Raw genomic sequence first — 21,003 nt, 5'->3', positions numbered from 1 at the left:
CTGTATTTTTTTAACAGGACTTCTTGCTAGTGCACAGTGCTTAAATTGTCCAAACCAATATCCCAGATTTATAGGACGTCGAGGCCTGTTCCTCAGCTCCCCTGACACGAACCACTTAGACTTACTAAGTCTAGGGATAGATTGAGGAAAGGCTTTTGAAAAGTCCCACTCTTTTTTGAAGGCCTTGAATAACAGTATCGTGCTTCAAGCCGAGAAGCTGTATATGGATCACGTAAAAAACACATGCGTATACTTCAGGTAGAGAATTGAGCATGTGGCGGCGGATAAGGGCGGCTGAATCTAATAAAATGTTATTTCAATGCTTATATTGTTAAATAAAAGATGTAGACCATGAAAATATTAATCTCGTAATTGATCTTGATGAAGTAAAACTTTGTACAAATTTATCTATTAGACCCTCTAGTAGATCAAAAATCAATACCGATATTGAGAACCATATTTCTACTCTCATAGTTACCTATCATTGTTTTTTATTAAATTATCTCAGACTGGAGTTTTATGGTCACTGGAATTTAAGTAATTTTCTTGCCTTGAATAAACAAAAAAAAAAGAAGTACAGCTTGACAAAAAAATTGGACTACCTTCGTATGTTAGTTGCATAAAGTTAAGTTTTCACATCTGTATACGATACTGTATGTTTGGTAATCGACACAATTTATTTATGACAACTAAATATTTGAGCCCTCAATCCCCAACTATTCTCTTTTTCAAAATGGAGAGGTTATGTAATTCGCAACGTATTTTATGTAGGAGTAAAAATGTCTTGTTAGGAAATATTTGTAAGTACGCTAGTAAATTTATAGAAAAGTGACTTCCAGATACCCAAGTCTATCGGGTACCACGTGATCAAAATTCAGAAGATCATCAGAATCCTCAAGTCTAATGGTGGCAAGACCTAGTGCAAGATGGGTAGGCCCTCAAACAAGGAGCCACGCCTACACTCAGCCTCTTAGGGGCAATATCAGTAGTACCTGCGGCACTGCCATGGATACATCCAAGATCAATAAGGTGTTTGCTAAAGTTAGGTAGAGTTTTAGGATGGTCCTGGCCGCAAATGAAGAACGTTTTTTGTAATTTTTAAGTAAAAAATTATTTATTTACTTTCGGTCAATTTAAAAAAACTAAACCATTTTTGAAAGTGACAGACTCTGCTCTTTTTCAATGGTGTCAATTAAAGTTTATGTAAATGGTATTAAAGGCATAACTAATTTCAAATGACTAATTACAATATATGGAATCTCTAAATGTCTATTGCGACACTTCCTAGTTCTGTTAATAAAAACACTACCAGCTGTTTTAAATAAGCTTTGATGTATATATGTACTAGTGTTGGGTTTCGGTTTGGAAATCCTAGACTGGTCTGAGACCCTTTTTTTTTTTGGTTGGACCGATTTGGTTCTCTCCAACAAAGAAGCTCGGTCTTGGCCGATTTAATAGATCAATTGCTTATAACATGACATCATATGTTTTTTCAAGTACAATGACGTTATGCAAAGTTTAAACAGATATATCTTGGACTAATTTTGATCCCTCCGTCACTTATATGTATAGACATTTGTTCTAGAACTTATAGTGTACTTTTGACATTTCTTTGGAAAAAATGAATGACAGTATTCTAGACCGAAAAATCGGTCTAGAAAAAATCACATTATACCGAACCGAAAAAAAAACAGTGCTGGACCGAGTCTCAACATTAGTATGTACACAATATATACCTTTATGTGCATAATAGTCAACAGGTGAATGTGTATATAAAATATGATCCTTCAGCAATGTATTTTCCCTCTCTAAATCTATTGACCTTCTAACTCTTCTGTAAAAACAAGAACGATTGACATTCACATCCTCTAATTTCTATATTTTGATTTCAAATATTGGTATTCTCTTTAACATTCTCATATATGGATTTTTAAGATATCGAATTCATAACGTTGTCAATACTATGAGTATGAATCGTATGATTGTGATATTAAATTAAGTGAAATAATAGCAATCCAATGGAGATCCAATCTATATATCATATATGTATGTATATAACAAACTGCTCTAGTTATGATTTTTATCAGAGAAACTCTTCACTACATCCATATAGTTGTTTTATTTATACATTATTTATGTTCAAATGTATGTAAAAAATGAAATGGAACAAAAGGTTTTAATTTTCCTAAGATATAAGATATATGGAGTGACAGAGTGTTACTTGAGGATTCTGTTATCCAATGAGTTCATATCAGCTGTTGCCGGGTAAATTTATGAACTGAATCTTATTTTTAATTGCCTTTTACCTTTTGTAATATTCTAAGATTTTCAAATATACAGAGTGATGAGTAGTATGGCTAAATTACGAAAAACGGATTTTCATTGAATCAAGAAAATACAACTCAAAACATAGTTAGGATATATTTAGCTGTATTTTTCAACACGCCAGCAGATTGGGAGCTCTTGATGAGGATTGGTATTTCCCATGGCGTAATACGCTATCATGATGGTAGCTCGGAGTTAATCCAAATTTGGATGAGATGTGCATCAGACATTCTTCTCCGATTGACCTCAAACTACAAAGTCCAGGGCTGGAGGAGGGCTACAAGGAGAAAAACCAGAAGTTGTTCTTGGCTGTATGACACCATTCTATCCTTAATGGAGTTGTAGATGTTGTAAGTAGTCCAAATGGAGATGACAACGGTCTCTGCAGCCTTCTCGGCACTGACTCTGTTGCGCACGTTTTATCTTTTCTGTTGTAGCGCCGACATTTTACACTTAGATACGTGTGATGAAAACAAAACGTTTTCATTTGTTTTAGCTGTTGTTTGGTTGAGTAAAGAAACCTCTAAATTAAAAATAACGTGGATAAAATTGTAATTAAAGGCTACTGCATGTTTTGGGTCCCCATTCCGTATATATGTATATCCATAAAGCTTTCCCTAGAACCCGAAACTGATGTGACTTCATGCTATAACAGCATCCTTAAGCAATCTTCTACTCATGTTGTTATCTCTATTGTATCTTGCAACCTTTCTCCCAAAGAATGAAATGCCCGAAAACAGTTGGTAACACAGGGGCTGAAAAGTCCCCACTTAACAAAGAAAATACGGGTTTTTTTTCGTTCAACATAGGTTTTTTTTAAATTATTGTTTTTCTTCATTTTTTTGGAGTGGAGTTCCCAAAACACTTTTCAAGTCATTGTTTAGTTTAAACGGCATTCCCCCACTCCCCTTTGAAGTAGTGTAAAATTATAATCACAAAATGGTTTTTTTATCCACTTAGCAAAATAACTCACAAACTAAAGAGCTAATTCGAGTTGCAACAATCAACGTTCAGAACAATAATGTATAGGTACCAGCAACAGTGAGATCATTGTACCCACTTTTGAGTATTTACAATTTTCATTTATCAGCACAAAAACAAATATAGTAAATTCATGTTAGTTGAATAACACCAAAATGCTAGATGACAAGATCTTTATTCTTCTTATAGGTTGATTATGTAACACAAATCAAGGTGAGAGTAAAAAACTATTGTTTAATTCTCTCATAAAATCATAATTGTGATTCATTTTGTTATTTGATATTTAAGTCACTTTAAGTTAAGTTAATAAGGATATTAAATAGGCAGTCTTATATATATATATATATATTTCTAAATAACTTTGAGAAAAAAAATTAGGTTTTTTTATTTTATTTGAACTGAAGTTAATCTTATAGTGATGAATAAATATTTGTCCTAATTATCATAAACAATTTTCATAAAAATTACGTAAAATATTGATTAGGCAATTTTTTTATTGATAATAAGTGGGAGTTGGGTGAAGGAAGCCATTAGTTTTCCCGGTTTTCGTTATACATAATAGAAAGGTATAAAATATTTATATCTGCAAATTATCCGCATTCTAAAGTATTATTATCCATATCTGCAAATTTATAAATCATAATGTTCGAATACCAATTTTTTTTGTAGGTAGATGTTCTTTACATAACCAATACATACATTATATGCATGGTTGAGTTAGCAGGTGTGTAACAATTTGTAGTAGTAGCCAGTTTTACTAAGCAGAAAGGTCAATACCATCCCCCACCCCCATTTTGACAATTATTTCGAGTGTGATAGGAGTTTCATTTGAATTAATTACATACAGTAGGTGAGCCTGGATCTGGACATATGAGGTGAGGCCCTAGACCTTGAAAGCCTTAGTTACTGTCATCGTAGTCACAGAGCGGACCTTTTCCATCTTTGAGATGGCCTTCGTTGGATTCGCCTCAATTGATCTCTTCAGGCCAGCAAGAATGTCGAGGTACTCTTTTGGTCCCTTTGGAGCGTCCTTGTGACGTCGACAGACTCATACAAGCGTAAACAGTCTTTCCCGGTGGCCCAGTGGAATCGATGATAGCCATGTCGTCGTTTCCATCTCGAGCTAATTCAACAATTCTTCACGTCGCTTCCATGATTCAGGGCAAAATTGGAACTAAATGGTTGCTAAGACACTCAATCTCTTATATATGATCGTTCACTCGACTTCAATGCCCTGGTTATTCATCTTGATAAAGACACACTTTCTTGGAATCTATCTGTTAGACACACAAGCTACGCCATTTTTTGCAATACCTTTTTCAAGCAATTTTATGTAGTTACTTGAATAAATAATAATGTATGAACTACAATAACCTGAACCTTTTTTCCAATCTCTTAATTATTTTTTCAAGGTGTCGTATACTTTTTTTTTTTTTTTTTTTTGAGTTTCACATAAATCGATTCTCAAATGAACTTTTCTTCTCAGATCCATGCACTATCTTTTATTTTACTTCAGTATTTAAATACAATGCACAAGGACAAGTTAATTGTTGTACTTGTATCTAGGTTTATTATTATATCCATTGTAATTGATACATGGGTATTCACAAACAATTTAATTATTTGATTATATTTTTATTTGTAAAGTACATATGTATTAAAATACTGCAATAAAATAATTTAAAAAAAAAATAATTCATAGATTTTATTTTGCCTGCGTGGATGCGTTCCTTCTTTTCATTCGGTAATACATGAAGAAAATCTTTATTCTTTATCATTTTTTTTTTTTGAGCCATTGAATACATTGTGTAATTATAATCTTATAAAAGGATACATCCGTAAAGGCTTTTTTTCTTCTTCTTTTCATGACAGAATAGAACAATGTACTCTCTCTCTCTCTCTCTTTCTCCATGAATTTAGCAATTAAATTTATTTGGATGCTTGGAACACATGAGTCTCTTTAGAGTATTTTTATTGAAATTGATCTTCCCGGAAGGTGATCGTGAGTTTCTTCCAAAGTTATCATGGATCTCTTTACAGTTACCAGATGCATCCTTGGACTCACCGTCCCCACAAATAGAAGGTACACTAATCAGCTGTCGAACTGCTACTGTACAATCTAATTTGCCGCCTTGAAAAACAACGATTCCATCATCTCCACAAAAGACGGTTTCTAAACATTCTCCCGTGCTCCATTTGGTTTGGTTTGCGAATTGACACTCTGTTTGAAGGCATTCGGGTTTTTGAGTGATTTCATTCCTTATCAACTGTTCTCCTTCCTCACATGGGCCTTGGAGAAGCTCTTGGTAACAATGAGGGAACTTGTTGGACTCAATTATTGTTATAAATCCTTCCCTGCAAACACAGACCCCTGGAAGAAATTTTTGGTACATATAAATATGAGGCATATTTAAAAGTATGGGATTAGTATCAATAAATACCTTTTCCATGGATATTTAATTCAACTTTCATTCCTTTGTTGCAAAACAAAGGGGATGCACTTTTTTCAAGGCAGTCGTCGTTGAAGGGTATTCTATCCTCATATTCATGGCAGAGATTCTTTTTACAAGTGGACCATGGAAATGAATCATCATTCTTTGATTTTTCTTCTGTGACGACCAACCACTCATCTTCTCCAGAGCAAGGTCCCCTTTCTCCGATCGCATAGCAATCAAAATCAAATTTACTTGTTAGGAATGGAATGGTATTATTTTTCTCAGCACACGTTAGGAATATTTCTTTGAGGATTTTTTCATTCCCTATTTCCTTGAAGAACATGTAGTTTAAAGCATTAGCTCCTTCTAACTCATCCAATCCTTTTGAATCCTTCTCATCTCCCTCAAAAGAAACCAATTCTTTATCTGTATTCGTCTCAGATGACATCATCATTCTGACAGAGTTATGTCCAGACTCATTATTATTACGAGGTTTATTGGTATGATTACTTTCTAGAGATCGTGAGAAGCCATCCTCTGCAAGGAGGAGTAGAGACACGAACAAATGATAGAATAAGAACATGACAAATACCTCTTCACGATATAAAAACCTAAACACTACTAAAATATGTGTAATGCTCAGTATAATATCTAACAATGAAAATATATATTTAGATTCTACTCCGAAAAGGAGTTAAGGGAAAACAGGTTATGTGCGTACTATACATAAAATCAAAGAGTGTTTGTATGTATTGTACTTATATACTAGTACACTCCTTTGGTAATTCATCTTGGTGCTTCTGCTTATACTCATCATGTCATATAGAAACACTTACATGTATGAATTTGCTTTGAATATCTCGTTTTATGTTTTTCCCTCTCAAAATGCAGCATCATTGAGGCACGCTTTTTACATAGGTGGCCCCGTAAAACTAAAGAAAGCTTCTAGCAGTGATTTCCCCTAAATATGTCTCTGCATTACATACATTTGTATTCTTCAACTAATCATTATCTTATATTTCGGCGGGTACTCTCTATAAGTTTCCCTGCTCGTTATTCTTTCTCTTTCTATCTCGAAATTGGAGACAACCATAGCGGAAAGTTGAAGTTAAATTATTGTAACCTTTTAATAACTTCGCTAAATGCAGCCACACAACGCGAAGAATATATTATTGGAGAAGAAGGAGATGGATCTCGACTTTTTCGAGATAATAAGCACTCTGGAGGATCATGAAACATCTCATTATGTGGAGGAACAGGGGTGTTGCTAGCTTTCATCATCATTACTATTTTCATAGTAGTCGATCCTTGGCCTGAGGACTGAGGCTGGAGGAGATCCCATATCATTATTTAATGGACTACAACTTTTTCTTGTATCTTGTCCTCAGACAACAGATTTACTCCTAGTTCCTCTACTCTGAATTCTCCATAAGCTCATACAGTGCAGGCAGGCATTTCTGCTAATACAATATTCTTATTAATTCTTTAGACACTGCTAATAACAATAAAAAGTGGGGAAAAAAATCTTATAATAATTAAAGAAAAATAACATCACATTGTTAATATCAATTATATGAATACAAAAACCTTTTAAAGACATTTATTTGAATATTAGGGAGAAAAATGTTTTGTACTTTGATATTATGATGACTCAAAATGATAAAACAAATTGAAAGGTTGTACATACATAACTCATGTTGAGTTAGTCCTTATTTAGGACTGAAAACTGCAATTCAGTCCTTACAACTTATCAAATTTAGTCCTTGATGACGTCACTCAACTTTATTTCTTGTTGGTTTAATCCGTTTTAGTACTGACAGTAAACTATATAATAAAGACTGACAGCACAACACTGCCATACATAAGTAGTTACCTGTTATAATATACGACGTTTATTCACAAAGTTAGGTGACTTTTCAAATTTCGTGGGCAACGTACATTTGGTGTGATCGTTTTTTTTTATGTTAGTTCACTATTTAATATTTCAGCTAAACCATATGTTTAGTTTGTTTATGAGAGGTATAACAATTGGAAGTATTTTGAGCTGTTGGCAGATGTCAATGAGGATCCTTAGTTGCTTAAAAATTGTCATAACTTGTGACGAATCATGGGTATATAGTTACGATATCAAAACCGAAGCCCAATCGTCCCAATGGAGATAGCAAAAAAACGCCATAATACTACTAACCATTATGCCTATCACAAACAAACGAAACATATGATTTAGTTGAATCAGTAAATAAATGTTTGTGGTGAGTGTATACCAACATGATCAAAAATCAAAAAATAGAGCAATACCAAATTTACTTTTGAACACACCTCGTATATAATATTGCAAATTTTATATCTCAATGAATTCATTCCCTTTTATAGCTCACACTCTAAATGGAGATGACATCAGTCGAAAATCCCAGGTTTATTTCATTTCAAGGTGAGTTCTACTTTGAGTTCAACTCAAAAGAACATCATACTACGTCTAAATTTATGTATCTAATAAGTGAAAGTATGATTTTTTGGGCTTGAACTTAAAAGGATATAACCTTTAATGTTTTGTTTTTAGATAATCCCTTTTGTTTGTTGATAAATACATCATCCCTTTAGTATATTTATAATAAAAATATCCAATACCTTTGAAAAATGTCCTTAGCACCTTTTTTTTTAGTGTTCAACACATAATATGCACACAGACTCCCCTCACAATTTCTAGGTCAAATAATGTTATCTCCTTCCATAATTTGGGAACTTTTTGATTTGAATCACTCGCTGATCTATCAATGAATTCTTTACATTAAAATAGGGTTAAGATTATCTTATTTATTTTACCATTGTGTTTATCCATAATTATCAATATAATACTTCGTATGTGGAAGATTTTAACTTATACTTCAAATAATTAATTAATACAATAGGATACTTTTGTTCTTGATGACGTCTGGAGTAATTTGAGCTTTTCGAAAGAAATTCGACTTTCTTTGGGTGTTTAAAATTTGATATCCTGTCAGTTTTCTATTGGATAGAGGGTGCTCCAGTCACTATTGTTGTACATCAAACAGTTCCTAAACAAGATATTATAACTGCAAAATTATCTATCTTTTTAAAGGTGGAAATGTGATATGTTTGAGATATTCCAAATGCAGTCAAATTAGAATCTTTCTAACCCGGATAGTCCATAGTAGAGTGTTTCTTCAAAAAAAAAAAATCATTAAAAAAGGATACTGTTAATCTAGTTACTTTGCTCTTGATTTTCACAACAAGAAATTAGGCCTGGTCTACCCCAATATTTTTTGCAAAAGTAGAATTTATCGATCTATTAATGATGAGTCATCTATAAACACTCCAATCCCCTCTTCCAATAAGAAAACCATGATAATGGCAAATAAAATAAATAAAAAAATTCATAGTAAAACGGAAGTTTTTTATTATTTTTTATTTCTTGAAAAATATTGACTGATCCCAAATAGCTCGAGTTATCCAATCATCTCTATATATAGTTGTAGTATTGAAGAAATATATATTTTTTACTACTCTACCTGTTCTTGGCGTTACCTATTTTCTGCCTGATGGACGAGCGTGTTTTCCCCCTTTATTGTATAAATGGCAATTATATTTTGCTATAAAAAAGTAGGTCAAAATGCAGATAATTTTATTTAATCACTGGACCTGCTTAATATTGACACGTGGATATTGTATTTGTAAGTTTGTATGTAATGGAAAATACTAATGAGTTATTATAAGGGATTTAGAGGTAGCAAAAATTTTCTTACTTCACTCATTCTAATTAGTAAGTTCTAGTATTAACTATAATATAAGTTAAATGATGCTTTGTGAAGAACTCTTTAAAATTTGGGAGGTTTTTCAAGAACTGACTTTAAATCCCATATTTAGCAACGATATAACTCGAGTTTTAGCATTATTTTTATAATTACGAAAAAACATAGATAATCACACGAAGTTTTTAATTTCTTGGAAAAATAAATTTCAAAAATCAAATTTCAAATATTAAATTTTTTGAAAAAAAAAATTCAAAATCTAAACCTATCATATTTAAAAAGAAAAGAAAATATAGTGTCTAGAGCTGTATCAAAAGGTTATGTAAAAATGAATGAAAAGTAGAGATCAACTAATATTTTATGTAACTTTCTACCGATGATAGTTGTATAAAATATGTTTTTAGGGCCCATTGTTAACAATGAGTGTGTGTAGCTACAGCTCAAATAAAAGAGAAAAGAAAAGGAAAATACATTTATAAAATATAAAATAATTGATGTGACTTTAGATAAACTTTAGCATCGATCTTTTGTAGCTAAAGCTCAGCCAGAGAGTGCTCTAGAGACTAAAGCACTCACTAGCTTATCATATAATATTAATAAAGAAAAAAAAAGTGGAATACATAAATTTAGGATTGTAAATATTACTCAGGCTTTAGCGTGGGATTTTTTTTCGTTGGCATCCTGAACGATGTTTCTCAATCTGTTATCCTTATTTTTTCATTCTTAAGGAGCTAATATCTAAGTATTGAGCAATCACGTGTGAGTGGGCTCATGAAAAACGGGAGTAACCCTCCAGATTTGTTGGGGAGTTATTTACTTTGTTACTAAAGCAAAGTGTGCATGTTCGTCGACGCCTATTTACTCTGGGTACTACGGCTAGATTTTATTTTTATAAATGCATGTCGATAAATAATGTTTTGAAGATTCTTTGTACAATAATTTAAAAAAAATAAAAATAAAGCAAACATCAAAACTAGACATAATTTGATAGGATGGAAATTTATTTTTGTTTGTAGTTACAGTTGTTTAACCAAGTGTATTCGACTCTTTCGTAATTAATTTTCATTTATTGAAGAAAATTTTTCTTTCTTTTTCACTTGCTACATCCAATAATTAGTTGAATAGTGCCTCTTACTATTATCATTCGTTAAAAAAATGCATTTCTATCACTCTTTTTACTCTACATAAGTACATTGAAATATATGTACAACTTTTTAACTTTATGCGAATGAATAGTAGATGTGAAATGGTTAAAAATCAATAAATTTCAAAACTTTTTGAAACATTACACTTCTAAAACTGTGAAAACATTGTAAAATCTAATCTTCCCTTCTAAAAGTAGATATTGATTTGATTTTGTTCATATTTTTTTTTTTTTTTTCAAAATCAGAGGAGATATCCTCTCATTTCCATAAAAGAACTATAATATGATATAGATATGTTTAAGGTCAGAAAGTATTGTCAAGTTTCATCCATATTTTTTGATATAAGAGGTTACTTAAAAATTATATTAATTACTTTTTGTATAACACAATAGCTGTCAAATGATGTATTATACATAAAGTCATACCCATATGTATTGGCATTCTATTGTGTTTTTCCTATGATATTAACATGGAAAAAATTATATATTGGGCCGAAATAATTACTGCTTATTAAAAAAATACTAAATGATGTTTTTTAGATAAGTTTTCGTCAAGATTTATTAGCTTATTTAGATACTGGTATGTGCATAAATATTGACACCCTCAAAAGTTTCGGCTATTTTCACGGTCAGTTCCTGATATTTGTTATGTTTTTTCATCCGAGTCTAGAATATCACTTTTAATATGTATTTATTCAAGCAAGAAGATCAGGAGAGTCGAGAGTTTCTTTAATCGGAGTAGTTTAAATCCTATCTTGAGAATCCTTTTAGATGTGATGAACTACCTCGGTATTTTCTAGTATAACCGAGACAAAACAACAATGTATTTCATGTCAGAGAGAAGATTGCAGTAAATTCAAATCGATTTTCAAGAAATTGGATGCTCCTAAACCAACAGTTTGCAATAGAATCAAGAAACATGGAGGATATGGATAAGTTTGTAATCCATCGTAAAATTTCACTTGCAAAGAAAAGGGGTGAGGGAAGTCAGAAATTAACCCCAGAACAAATACCAGGGTGAAGGCTATCATGAGGAACGTCCAAGAAAGACAACATTACTCACACCCCGACACCTTAGATCAAGATAAAGTTTGCAAATGAAAATGAGATCAAATCTCTCGCTGGATTGCGTTAAACATCTAAAATTTCATTTTTGAGTGTCCCAATAATAGGTTATTTCACTCACTAAATTTTGTTCAAATCGTATATAAAATATATTATACATATATGATCAATGATCATGCTTAATAAAACGGAAGGGTATAACTGACATGGAAAGGATAAATCTGAGTTTCATCAACACAAAAGTATGCTAGAATTAGAAGTTATCAAGAATTTTATATTTCTATTTATTTAATTATTATGATGAATTCTTCGAATGTGTCGTATATTGGAATTAAGGATTGCAAAAATCATTGTTCACAATTAACGACAATTAATACTTATTATAAACGACATTGTATTACAACTTTGTGATAACAAAATGAAGGCTGTAGATAAGGCCTCGATACTCTTTAGTTAGCTAATGTAGTGTCATGTTAGGGCTCTATTAGTACCGTTCCTGTTATCGGTCTTTGAAAAATGATCCAAATTGAGGTATCGTTTTCTCTTAAATTATAGTAACGTATTTTAGTTTTTACAATAGAATTTGATATTTCATGTATAAGTAATACTTTCATATTGTTATTAACTTAGGCCTAATTATTGTATTTATTATTTTTATAAAAACGGTGAAGATTGATCGATGATGACGGCTTTTGTATCTAATTTGATGGGGCCCTCAATATATGAGAAGGACTGTCAAAATTTTGGGATTTCTACATTTCTGAGCAAGTAATTAAAAATCAAAGAATTTTTTTTCTTCCACTCAAAACACTTTGGCAAAAAAAAAAAAAAAAATCCGTCTCATATTTGAAGAATTAATGAAATATCAAGAATTAAACAATGATTTCATATGAAAAAAGTTTATTTTTTGATGAAACGGATGAAAATCTTTCATGGGTTGCTGAGCAATACTCTAGACTATGGTTATAACTTTGGGTATCTCAATCAGTCAATCCATTATTGACAGGAATAATATGTCAATGAAATTTTGGGACATTTAAGAATATACGTATTAATTAATATTTGTGAATTTATCATCTTCTTTATTTTTCTCAAAGATTACTTTTGTATTGACGCACTATACATATGTAACAAATGTTCATAGATTTGTTTTATCTACATGGATTTTTCTTTTTAATATACAGAGTGCGACAGGGAATTTTCCGGCATCATTAAAATTAATTTTTTATCCCTAATCAAGGTTTCAGGTGACATCTTAAGCAAAGTTCCGATACACGTGTTGTTTTTCTTGCGTATTGTTTTAATTTGATCAAAATCGGACAAAAAAATGAGTGAACAGGAATAAAAAAGGCAAAGGGTTTTACATCTTCTCGACGGGGATGTTGATCCAACAAGAATTTTATACATTGTCGGCGTGACCGTGAGAACAGTCTGGAACATCAGGGTGGCCAAGGAGAATGGGAAAGGTGTCAAAAAGAAGCCAGGAAGTGGAGAAAATGGTTGGAGGCGAGATGAAATATTTCTCAAGTCCTTGGAGGCCAAAATCAAGGAAGGTCCAACAGGATCAATGCGTCGTTTGGCTGACAGGTTCAACGGATCACCATCAGGAGATAAGTTCATGATGACATCGGGCTTAATAGCTTTGTAAGGACTCCATGACATCTCTTCACCAACAGGATGAAGGCCTTAAGGCTAGAGAGATCCAAAAAAAGTACTTAATTACTGGAAGATTAATCTGTCGACTCTGAAAATCTTCTAAGAAAAGAAGATCTTTACAGTCAACCAGGTTTTGAACCGCAGAAACGACAGATTTATAGCAGCATGAAATTCCAGGGCACCTTCAGGACAAAACATCCTGTCCAAACAATGTGCTTGGGAGTCGTGGTCTCTGATGGGAAGAAAATATATCCCTTCTTCTTCAAGGCCAATGAGAAAATCGGGACTGAGGCCTACTATAAGGCCCTGAGGTGGAAAATGTAGCCCTGTCTCAATGCTAACTATCCTGAGAACAACTATGTGTGGACCCGAGAGGGTGCCCCCAGCCATACGGCCTTGAAGACACATAACTTCTGCAAGGAGCACTTTCCTGATATCTGGGACTAGTCCTTCTGGCCTTCTTCCAGTCCTGATCTCAATCCCCTCGACTTCAGTGTGTGGAGTGTCTTAGAGAGCAAAATTGGGAAGACATCACACAGAAATGTGCAAGAGCTTAAGGCAAGTATTAAGAAGCAATTCGCCAACATGTCCGTCAGTTATATTGTGGTAACCTGAACCAAGTTCCAACCTAGTGTGTAGGCTGTGATAGATGCTGGAGACCCCCATATTGAATCATTCTTGCCCAGAATAATAACACAAGTTTTTTTCAATAACATTTCTCATTATACTTTTCTAATAAAAAGTTATAAAGTTTTGGTTTCGCTTCTTGATCGCGGAAAATTTCCCTATCGTACTCTGTATGTAAGGTTTTTCTATAGCCTGTTTCTATTAATAATATTGTCATCCTTAGTGATGGCAGTTATATATAGCGATTTGATTACATCATTTTTCTTAAATTTATATTTATATACATAGATGATATCGACTGTTTATATAAAGAGGATTTGTTTAGACTGAGTCGTCCTGTAGGAGCGTGTAGGTATGTTCATTTGTCCAGATGATGTGTTAGTGTAAAAAAACGAATATACATGATTCCATAGAAATCTACACTATCTACAGGGCGTAACAACATAAATTCCTTTTTTATAATACGTGGCAATCAGGCTGTAGAAATAGTCGAAAGGTGGTCGTGGTTTCATTAGAAAGCCGAGATACTAACTTTTTTTTTGGAAATAAAGTCAGTTGCTATCATGCGTTAAGGTAGTGAGGAACGTTCGTTTGCCGTCAAAAATAACTATTGCCGAAAAATGGTTTGATGGTTTATAAAATTAAATTAATTGCAATTTATATCCTGAGTTTTTAATGGTGCGATTTATGAAAATCAGTTAATTGTTAATTGATTTTCTTCATTTGAAATTTACAAAATTCCTTGAGCAACAAATATCTCCACAGAAGAAGTGGAGTGTCACTGGAGAAGTAAAGTTTATGTCATCTGATCCGGTGTACAGTAATTTTTTTTTAATTGATGCAGTTTTTTTCAATTTGGGTAATTGAAAGAAGATTTATTTCGGAAAAATCAAGAAGTTTAAGTTGCAGAATGACCAATAATAACTTACAAAATCAACCAATCATCCACAACTATAAAATAAGATATGTTGCCAATTAAATATTTCATATTTTTTTAATACAATAACTATCCCTCTAAAACTTCTTTAAAGATAAACAAAAAAATGAAAAAATCACCATGTATTAAAATATCGAAGTTCAGTGTATGTACAATGAGGGGAACCCCACATATCTGATATGATTTTCAAAGCTGTACAAACATGAAAAATTATGGAACAAAAAATAAACTCTTTTGATTTGGTAAATTAAGTTCTGTTGCTGCCTGTACTACATAAAATGTAAAATTATATAAGCCAATTTAATTTAATACTATCTGATACTGTATAAAATTTTCATTGGTTCTACATCAGCTGTGTTTTCCAAGGATGTGTGTCGGAGTCTTCTTTGGGGAAAAGTGGTGTTATTATGACGTCATGTCACGTGATTTGCATGAAACTTATTAATTGACCCAGCTCCTTTGGTACAATGTGATGTCTTTCAAGAAATAAATCACTTGAGATTCATGAATACATTATGCATATGTTGTGTAGACGGCAGAGTCCACTTTAGCACGATCTCTTAGGACCGACATAATATGTCTGCTATAAAGGAAGTCAGCTTAAATATATACTCTCTATTTATAACTAATTTTGAGATAAATAGGGAGTCCGCAGGATGATATTTTTTTTTTTTTTTTTTTTTTGCGGGGGGCTTATTTTTGTAATGTTAATGGAAAAAAAAAATCCGAAAAAATTTCAAAAATTGAATTTTCTGGAATAATTTTTCAAAAATCTACAGCTGTTCACAAAAAATTTCCGAAATTAAATTTAAAATATTAAATTTTTTGGAAAATACATTTAAAAATGTATTAAATTTCAAATCTTTAATTTTTTGGCAATAAAAATTCAAATATTACATTTTCTAGTAAAGCGCAAAAAATTCCCTTTTTTTGTAGGAAGGGGGGTCTACATCCCCTCCAGCTCATCCCCTTCACGTCCCTGATAAGGCTACAAAACGTAGCACAATTATATCATTTCAAGGCCTATTTAGTCAAATCCACCATTCTCAAGAAAAAATATTAGTTTTTAGTACTGCCATTACCTAATATATTTACTAGTGATGAAACCCGCTCTGAGACCAATTTTTTCTAGTTCGGTCTTAATTGATTTTTTCTAGACAAATTTGATCCGATATTTTGGTCTAGATCATGATCTCAACGAGTAAATTGGAATTTAATCGTTTTCAATCTGTGGACCAATTTTCTTCCCTATCTAGTTTTATAAGTTGTACAAATATGATTTATGCAACATATTTAACATTATATGACAATGAAACACACACTATGTCATCAAAAGTTCACATTAGATGAGGGGGGGGGGGAGGTATTCAAAGTACTTTATACTTAAATAATTCATTTACGTGTGAAATAATCAAACTACAGAATTCTGTAGAGGCGTATATAAGCTTTTAAGCAAAGGGTTAATTGTATCAGTTGAATTTATAATGTACTCGCAGCAGCATCAAAGACTACGGGTCATCGATATGCTTCACATATAAGTACCCAAAAAACAATATCTTCCATTGTTGGGGTATAAAATCGAACTATATATAAAAAAGATTTCTATTGTTGTTCACCCCCACTCAAAAAATCCAGTCATAATATTGGTCTTTGGAGTAAAAAATCAAATGAAAAAGTTATTACCATATACTTATTGAAGCTGGGAACTACAATTAGGGTCAGTGAGTACATATGGGTCCCTGGCCATGTTGTTGTTTCGTGTCAATTTCCCCAATAAGAACTAGTTATGTTAGCAAGACCTTGTCAGACTGTCATTAAAACACCGGAATTCTGCTGCCGCCAATTAGAATAATAGATCGGTTATTTTTTTATACCAAATACCGGTGTAGAAAAAGCAATGATACCTTATAAAAAATAATTTTGAATAGGTGTTGTTGATTAAATCTTAAAGTTTTGATTATTTTGGAATAGCTTAGATTCTAAGACTTTGATGGATGTACATGTTGTAAACAAAAAATTTGTATATGTTGCAAATTATGGCTAGAAGAGCCATAATAGGCATTTTAATCCGCGTAGGGAGGACCATCTTGGACATCATGAAGGCATTAAACGTCAGCAAGGTTACAGTCAGTCGTTTCAAAAATCGTTTGGCTGATGGGGACAACCTTAAGGCAAATCTGAGAGTTGAATACTCACCAAAGTGAACTCTGAAGATATCGTGGAGGACTTTAAGGTCAACCCAACGATGAAAATGTCAGGGTACGCCAAGAAGAAGAAGGTGTATCGGTCTAATATGGGCAAGACCATCCGAAAGGCTGGAGGAAGGTCACTTAGAAGAATTGAGAGGCCACTACTGTCCTTCCGTCAAAAAGAACTCCGTCTTCAGCCATGTCAGCAACTCTTGAATGATCTGAAGTACAGCAGCAACTGTGTAATTTTTTTCTGTGATGAAAATACCTTTACCGTTTACCCCGTCTACAACAAGCAAAATGATCTGTTGTTATGCTTTTGACAAGGCTGACAACAGCACCGGAACAGTCACCAAAACCAAACATCCGGCCTCTGTGATGTTGTTGGGGCCTACAGTATCAAGTGGAGGAAAAATGCCTCCAATATGGTTTCCTGTTGGTTACTGGTTACCTGCGGCTGACAACTTGATGGGTTTGAAGGAACCATACCCATACTGCTAATATTATACAAGAGTGGATGTGTAGCAACATGAACTTCTGGCTCAAGAACCTTTGACCCCCTCAGAGCCCAGATCTGAATCCACTGGATTATTCTATTTGGTGGCAAATTGGGAAGAAGGCTTGCAAAGTCCGGCACCCGAATATTGATGCCCTGAAGACATCTGTTAACCAATGGTCAGTTGCGAATTTGTGCAAGGAGTTCCGTCATCCTGTTCAATTATGAGTAGTTTAATGACTAATGACATAATAAACATATACCAGTATATAGATGTAAGACATATACTTTCATAAATATATTTTTCCTTTTTCACTTGATCAAGATCTAAAATAAAAAAAAATAAAAAGAAGGGAAAAAAAGAAGAAAAATTGGGGAACAACGAAATTAAATCAAAGATTTTCTTTTTTTCTTCTCCCTTTCTTTTCCTTTTGATTTGAATTTGATGGCGGTAAATAATGCTAAAGCGCATTTATTATGATTGTTATTATTAGTAGAACCATTAAATAGTATGTTGTTGGCCTCCATTGTACATCATATTCATCAGTATCCATCCTTTTCTTCTTTTTCCTTCCCTCTTCCATCCTTGAAAAGCATAAAGAAAATAAGAAAGCATTACGACAAGGGAAAAAGAGGAGAAAAAAAGAAGAGGGAGAAGAAGAGAGAGAGAGAGAGTAGAAAAGGCCGCTTAAAAGATATTATATTATATAAATTCCGCGAGACAAATGTGAGTATACATTATAAAAATAAAAGAGAAGAAAACAGTCATACTTTTGGTTTCCTCTCACAGGGACATCTGTCTTGTGTGTAAATACAGTTATATACAACAAGAGTAACTCATTCCTTTCCCTATACATATATATATATATATAAACAAATACAGATCAGAGATGTAGAAAAAAAGCTTCCATCAATTATGTTTAACTTACATATTCCACTATGTTTATCCTGTAAGGCAATTATAGTCAAACAGCAGACGTAATTGTCTTCCTGGACTGACTCTTCTGTTTCTCTCGCTTCTTGTATATGTAATATACAACTTGTACTACTTGTATATAATATAGTTGAAAGAGAAAGACTTCAAAGTGGCGCCGATATACCCAGATCATCATCCGTTTTTGAACGTAAGTCCTTCCAATAAGGAGGTCCTTTGATTTAATTGTCTTTTTCTATTCTTTTTGCATAATATCATTTTTTTCCTTCATAGGAAAGTGATTAAAATAAGTTATGAACCTGCTTTTGGCAGGTGTTTATAGATGAATGTTTATTTTTTTGGTTTTGTATGATAAAGAATCATCATTTTTATGCCTTTATACGTATAAATGGTGTACAATCAATTCATGAGCGTGCATGCATTGATGGATGATAATTTCTAGTTAATCATATTGCTTACTAATTACAATATCTTCATATAAATGATATACAATGAGCGATATTATCGCTATTTACGGGCCTGCATCTCTAGAACATTCTAGGGATGGATAAATAATGATCCATTTTTCTTTTATATACTGTCAAATTTGATGTCCTGAGCTTGTCTAACTGTTGATCGCAAATTACACCCCCCTCCTCTACAAGTATCTACTTTCTTACGTGTGTATCAAGCGTTCTAATGTGATGCCGGCCATTTTAAGTTTTATAACAATAAAACCTCTTTTTTAATTAATATTAAGAAACATAGCGAACTTTTGCCTTACTGTCTATCAAAAACGTATCCCTCAGTTATCTAGTTTTATTATATATTTGAACCTAATAATATGTTTAAGAATTTGTTATTACATCGTTATAGAGTCTTATTTCCTAGACAATAAATTAATAATTACAATACATAGAGAGAATAAAGTATTTTTCTCTAAATTATCCTACTTTTATCGTCCCCAATCGATTTCAAAAATAATTATTCTACAAATCTAACCTTTTTTAGGGATTTCCAGTTCATAATACTATTTAATATTATACGGTTTATCATTAGCGTCTACTAGTATTCAATGTAGGTGTTCTTCTTTAATTAATATCATTTATTGAAGTTTTATCAAAATTTATTGAAAATTTGTGGATTTTATGTAGTAAAAATATCATCTTAGCGTTAACTTTAATTATGATGCAATTTATGACGTCTGTGAAAACGTAATAAACATTAATAAATGCTCAAATTATATCCTGAGAAATGTGCATGTCCAAAGATTGATGAAACATTTTTTTGTAGAATTTGTTATTTTTTTATGCGTTTCATTCGCATATTACGTCGATTTGTGAGAGTAATAGTGTTTAAATATATTCATAAAAGTGAAATTTCTCTAACCTCACCTGCCTTTCATTCTGGCTCATCCTCTAATACTAGAATATTCCCGGATAAGTTAAAATTATACCCCTTATATTGTACTGACTAACAACACCTTTGTCTCGACATATGCATTTATTTACTTTTCTTTGTACATAATTAGATTTGAGACATATTACTGAGTTATTTTTCTTTGTTTTTGCCAATAAAGTTTTATGCAATATTTTCCCTCTTTATTTCACCCAGGGGTGAAATTATGTTGTTTTTGGATTTGATGTATGGTTATTATGGGCATTGCAGGAGATAAATGTATGCCAGGAAAATGTGATACATGTTTTTTGAGTGCATAATATATTTTATAAATTTCTGATTTTTTTAATGCCGATATTTTTGAAATAATTAAAAGTTGCTCTTATGCAAAGTCGTTTATGGAGTATTTAAAAAAAATCATAAGTAAAAGTTGATCTTATCCGGTCACGATAGCAAAGTTTTCCTGACCAATTTCGATTCTAATATTGGTATCGGTATTTCAATACTTTTATAACTGAACATATAAATCGAAAATGTAGTTAAGAACCTTTCTCATGCTCTTTCAAAGGCCTTTACAGGATTTTTATTTGGAGGGCCCCAGAAAATTGAATTTATTTTTATAAGGTACAATTTTCCTTTTTGTCTTTTCTTTTCACTCAGGACACTTCCATATATATAATAGTTTCAAACCTGACCTAAGGGCCACTTGTTATAAGAATAGCTCCGCACTCAGCGGACATATCCAGTTATCCAATTTAGAATTGATAAAAAAAAACTTGGTTTAATAGATCACCTGCACTTTTTTAGTTTACCTTACCTGACCACTTAATACAGGCTTGACTATATACAATATGGTGTTACGTCATTGGCTGAACAATATTTTTATACTTTAACACAATAGCGCTGCATGTACCGGGGTTAATATCAATTTAGTATGCCATTTTAAAAGTTTTGTACCTGACCTCGGTATCCCAATAGTCATAGTTGAAAATAATAGAATCAAATATTTAAAAAAAACGTGAGAAGAAGGAAATGAATAATCCCAACGCCACTCCGTAACTTGCAAT

At 32.4% G+C, this 21,003-nt stretch overlaps 2 protein-coding genes across 2 annotated transcripts in view; one reads left to right on the top strand and one right to left on the bottom strand.

Moving 5' to 3' along the window:
* Positions 1-21,003, top strand: part of LOC121120007 (inositol polyphosphate-4-phosphatase type I A) — a 118,835-nt gene that overhangs the window by 7,367 nt on the left and 90,465 nt on the right. The gene's annotated exons all lie outside the window — the stretch shown is intronic.
* On the bottom strand, positions 4,794-6,601 carry LOC121120960 (uncharacterized). Its single transcript, XM_040715833.2, has 2 exons — positions 5,748-6,601; positions 4,794-5,677 (listed from the first exon to the last, which is right to left on the bottom strand). The coding sequence occupies exons 1-2, from the start codon at positions 6,322-6,324 to the stop codon at positions 5,223-5,225; spliced, it is 1,032 nt and encodes a 343-aa protein (XP_040571767.1). The 5' UTR covers positions 6,325-6,601; the 3' UTR covers positions 4,794-5,222.

This window comes from Lepeophtheirus salmonis, chromosome 6 (assembly GCF_016086655.4).
Source record: "Lepeophtheirus salmonis chromosome 6, UVic_Lsal_1.4, whole genome shotgun sequence".
NCBI classification, from domain to species: domain Eukaryota; kingdom Metazoa; phylum Arthropoda; class Copepoda; order Siphonostomatoida; family Caligidae; genus Lepeophtheirus; species Lepeophtheirus salmonis.
This window is presented reverse-complemented; position numbering and strand designations above follow the sequence as displayed.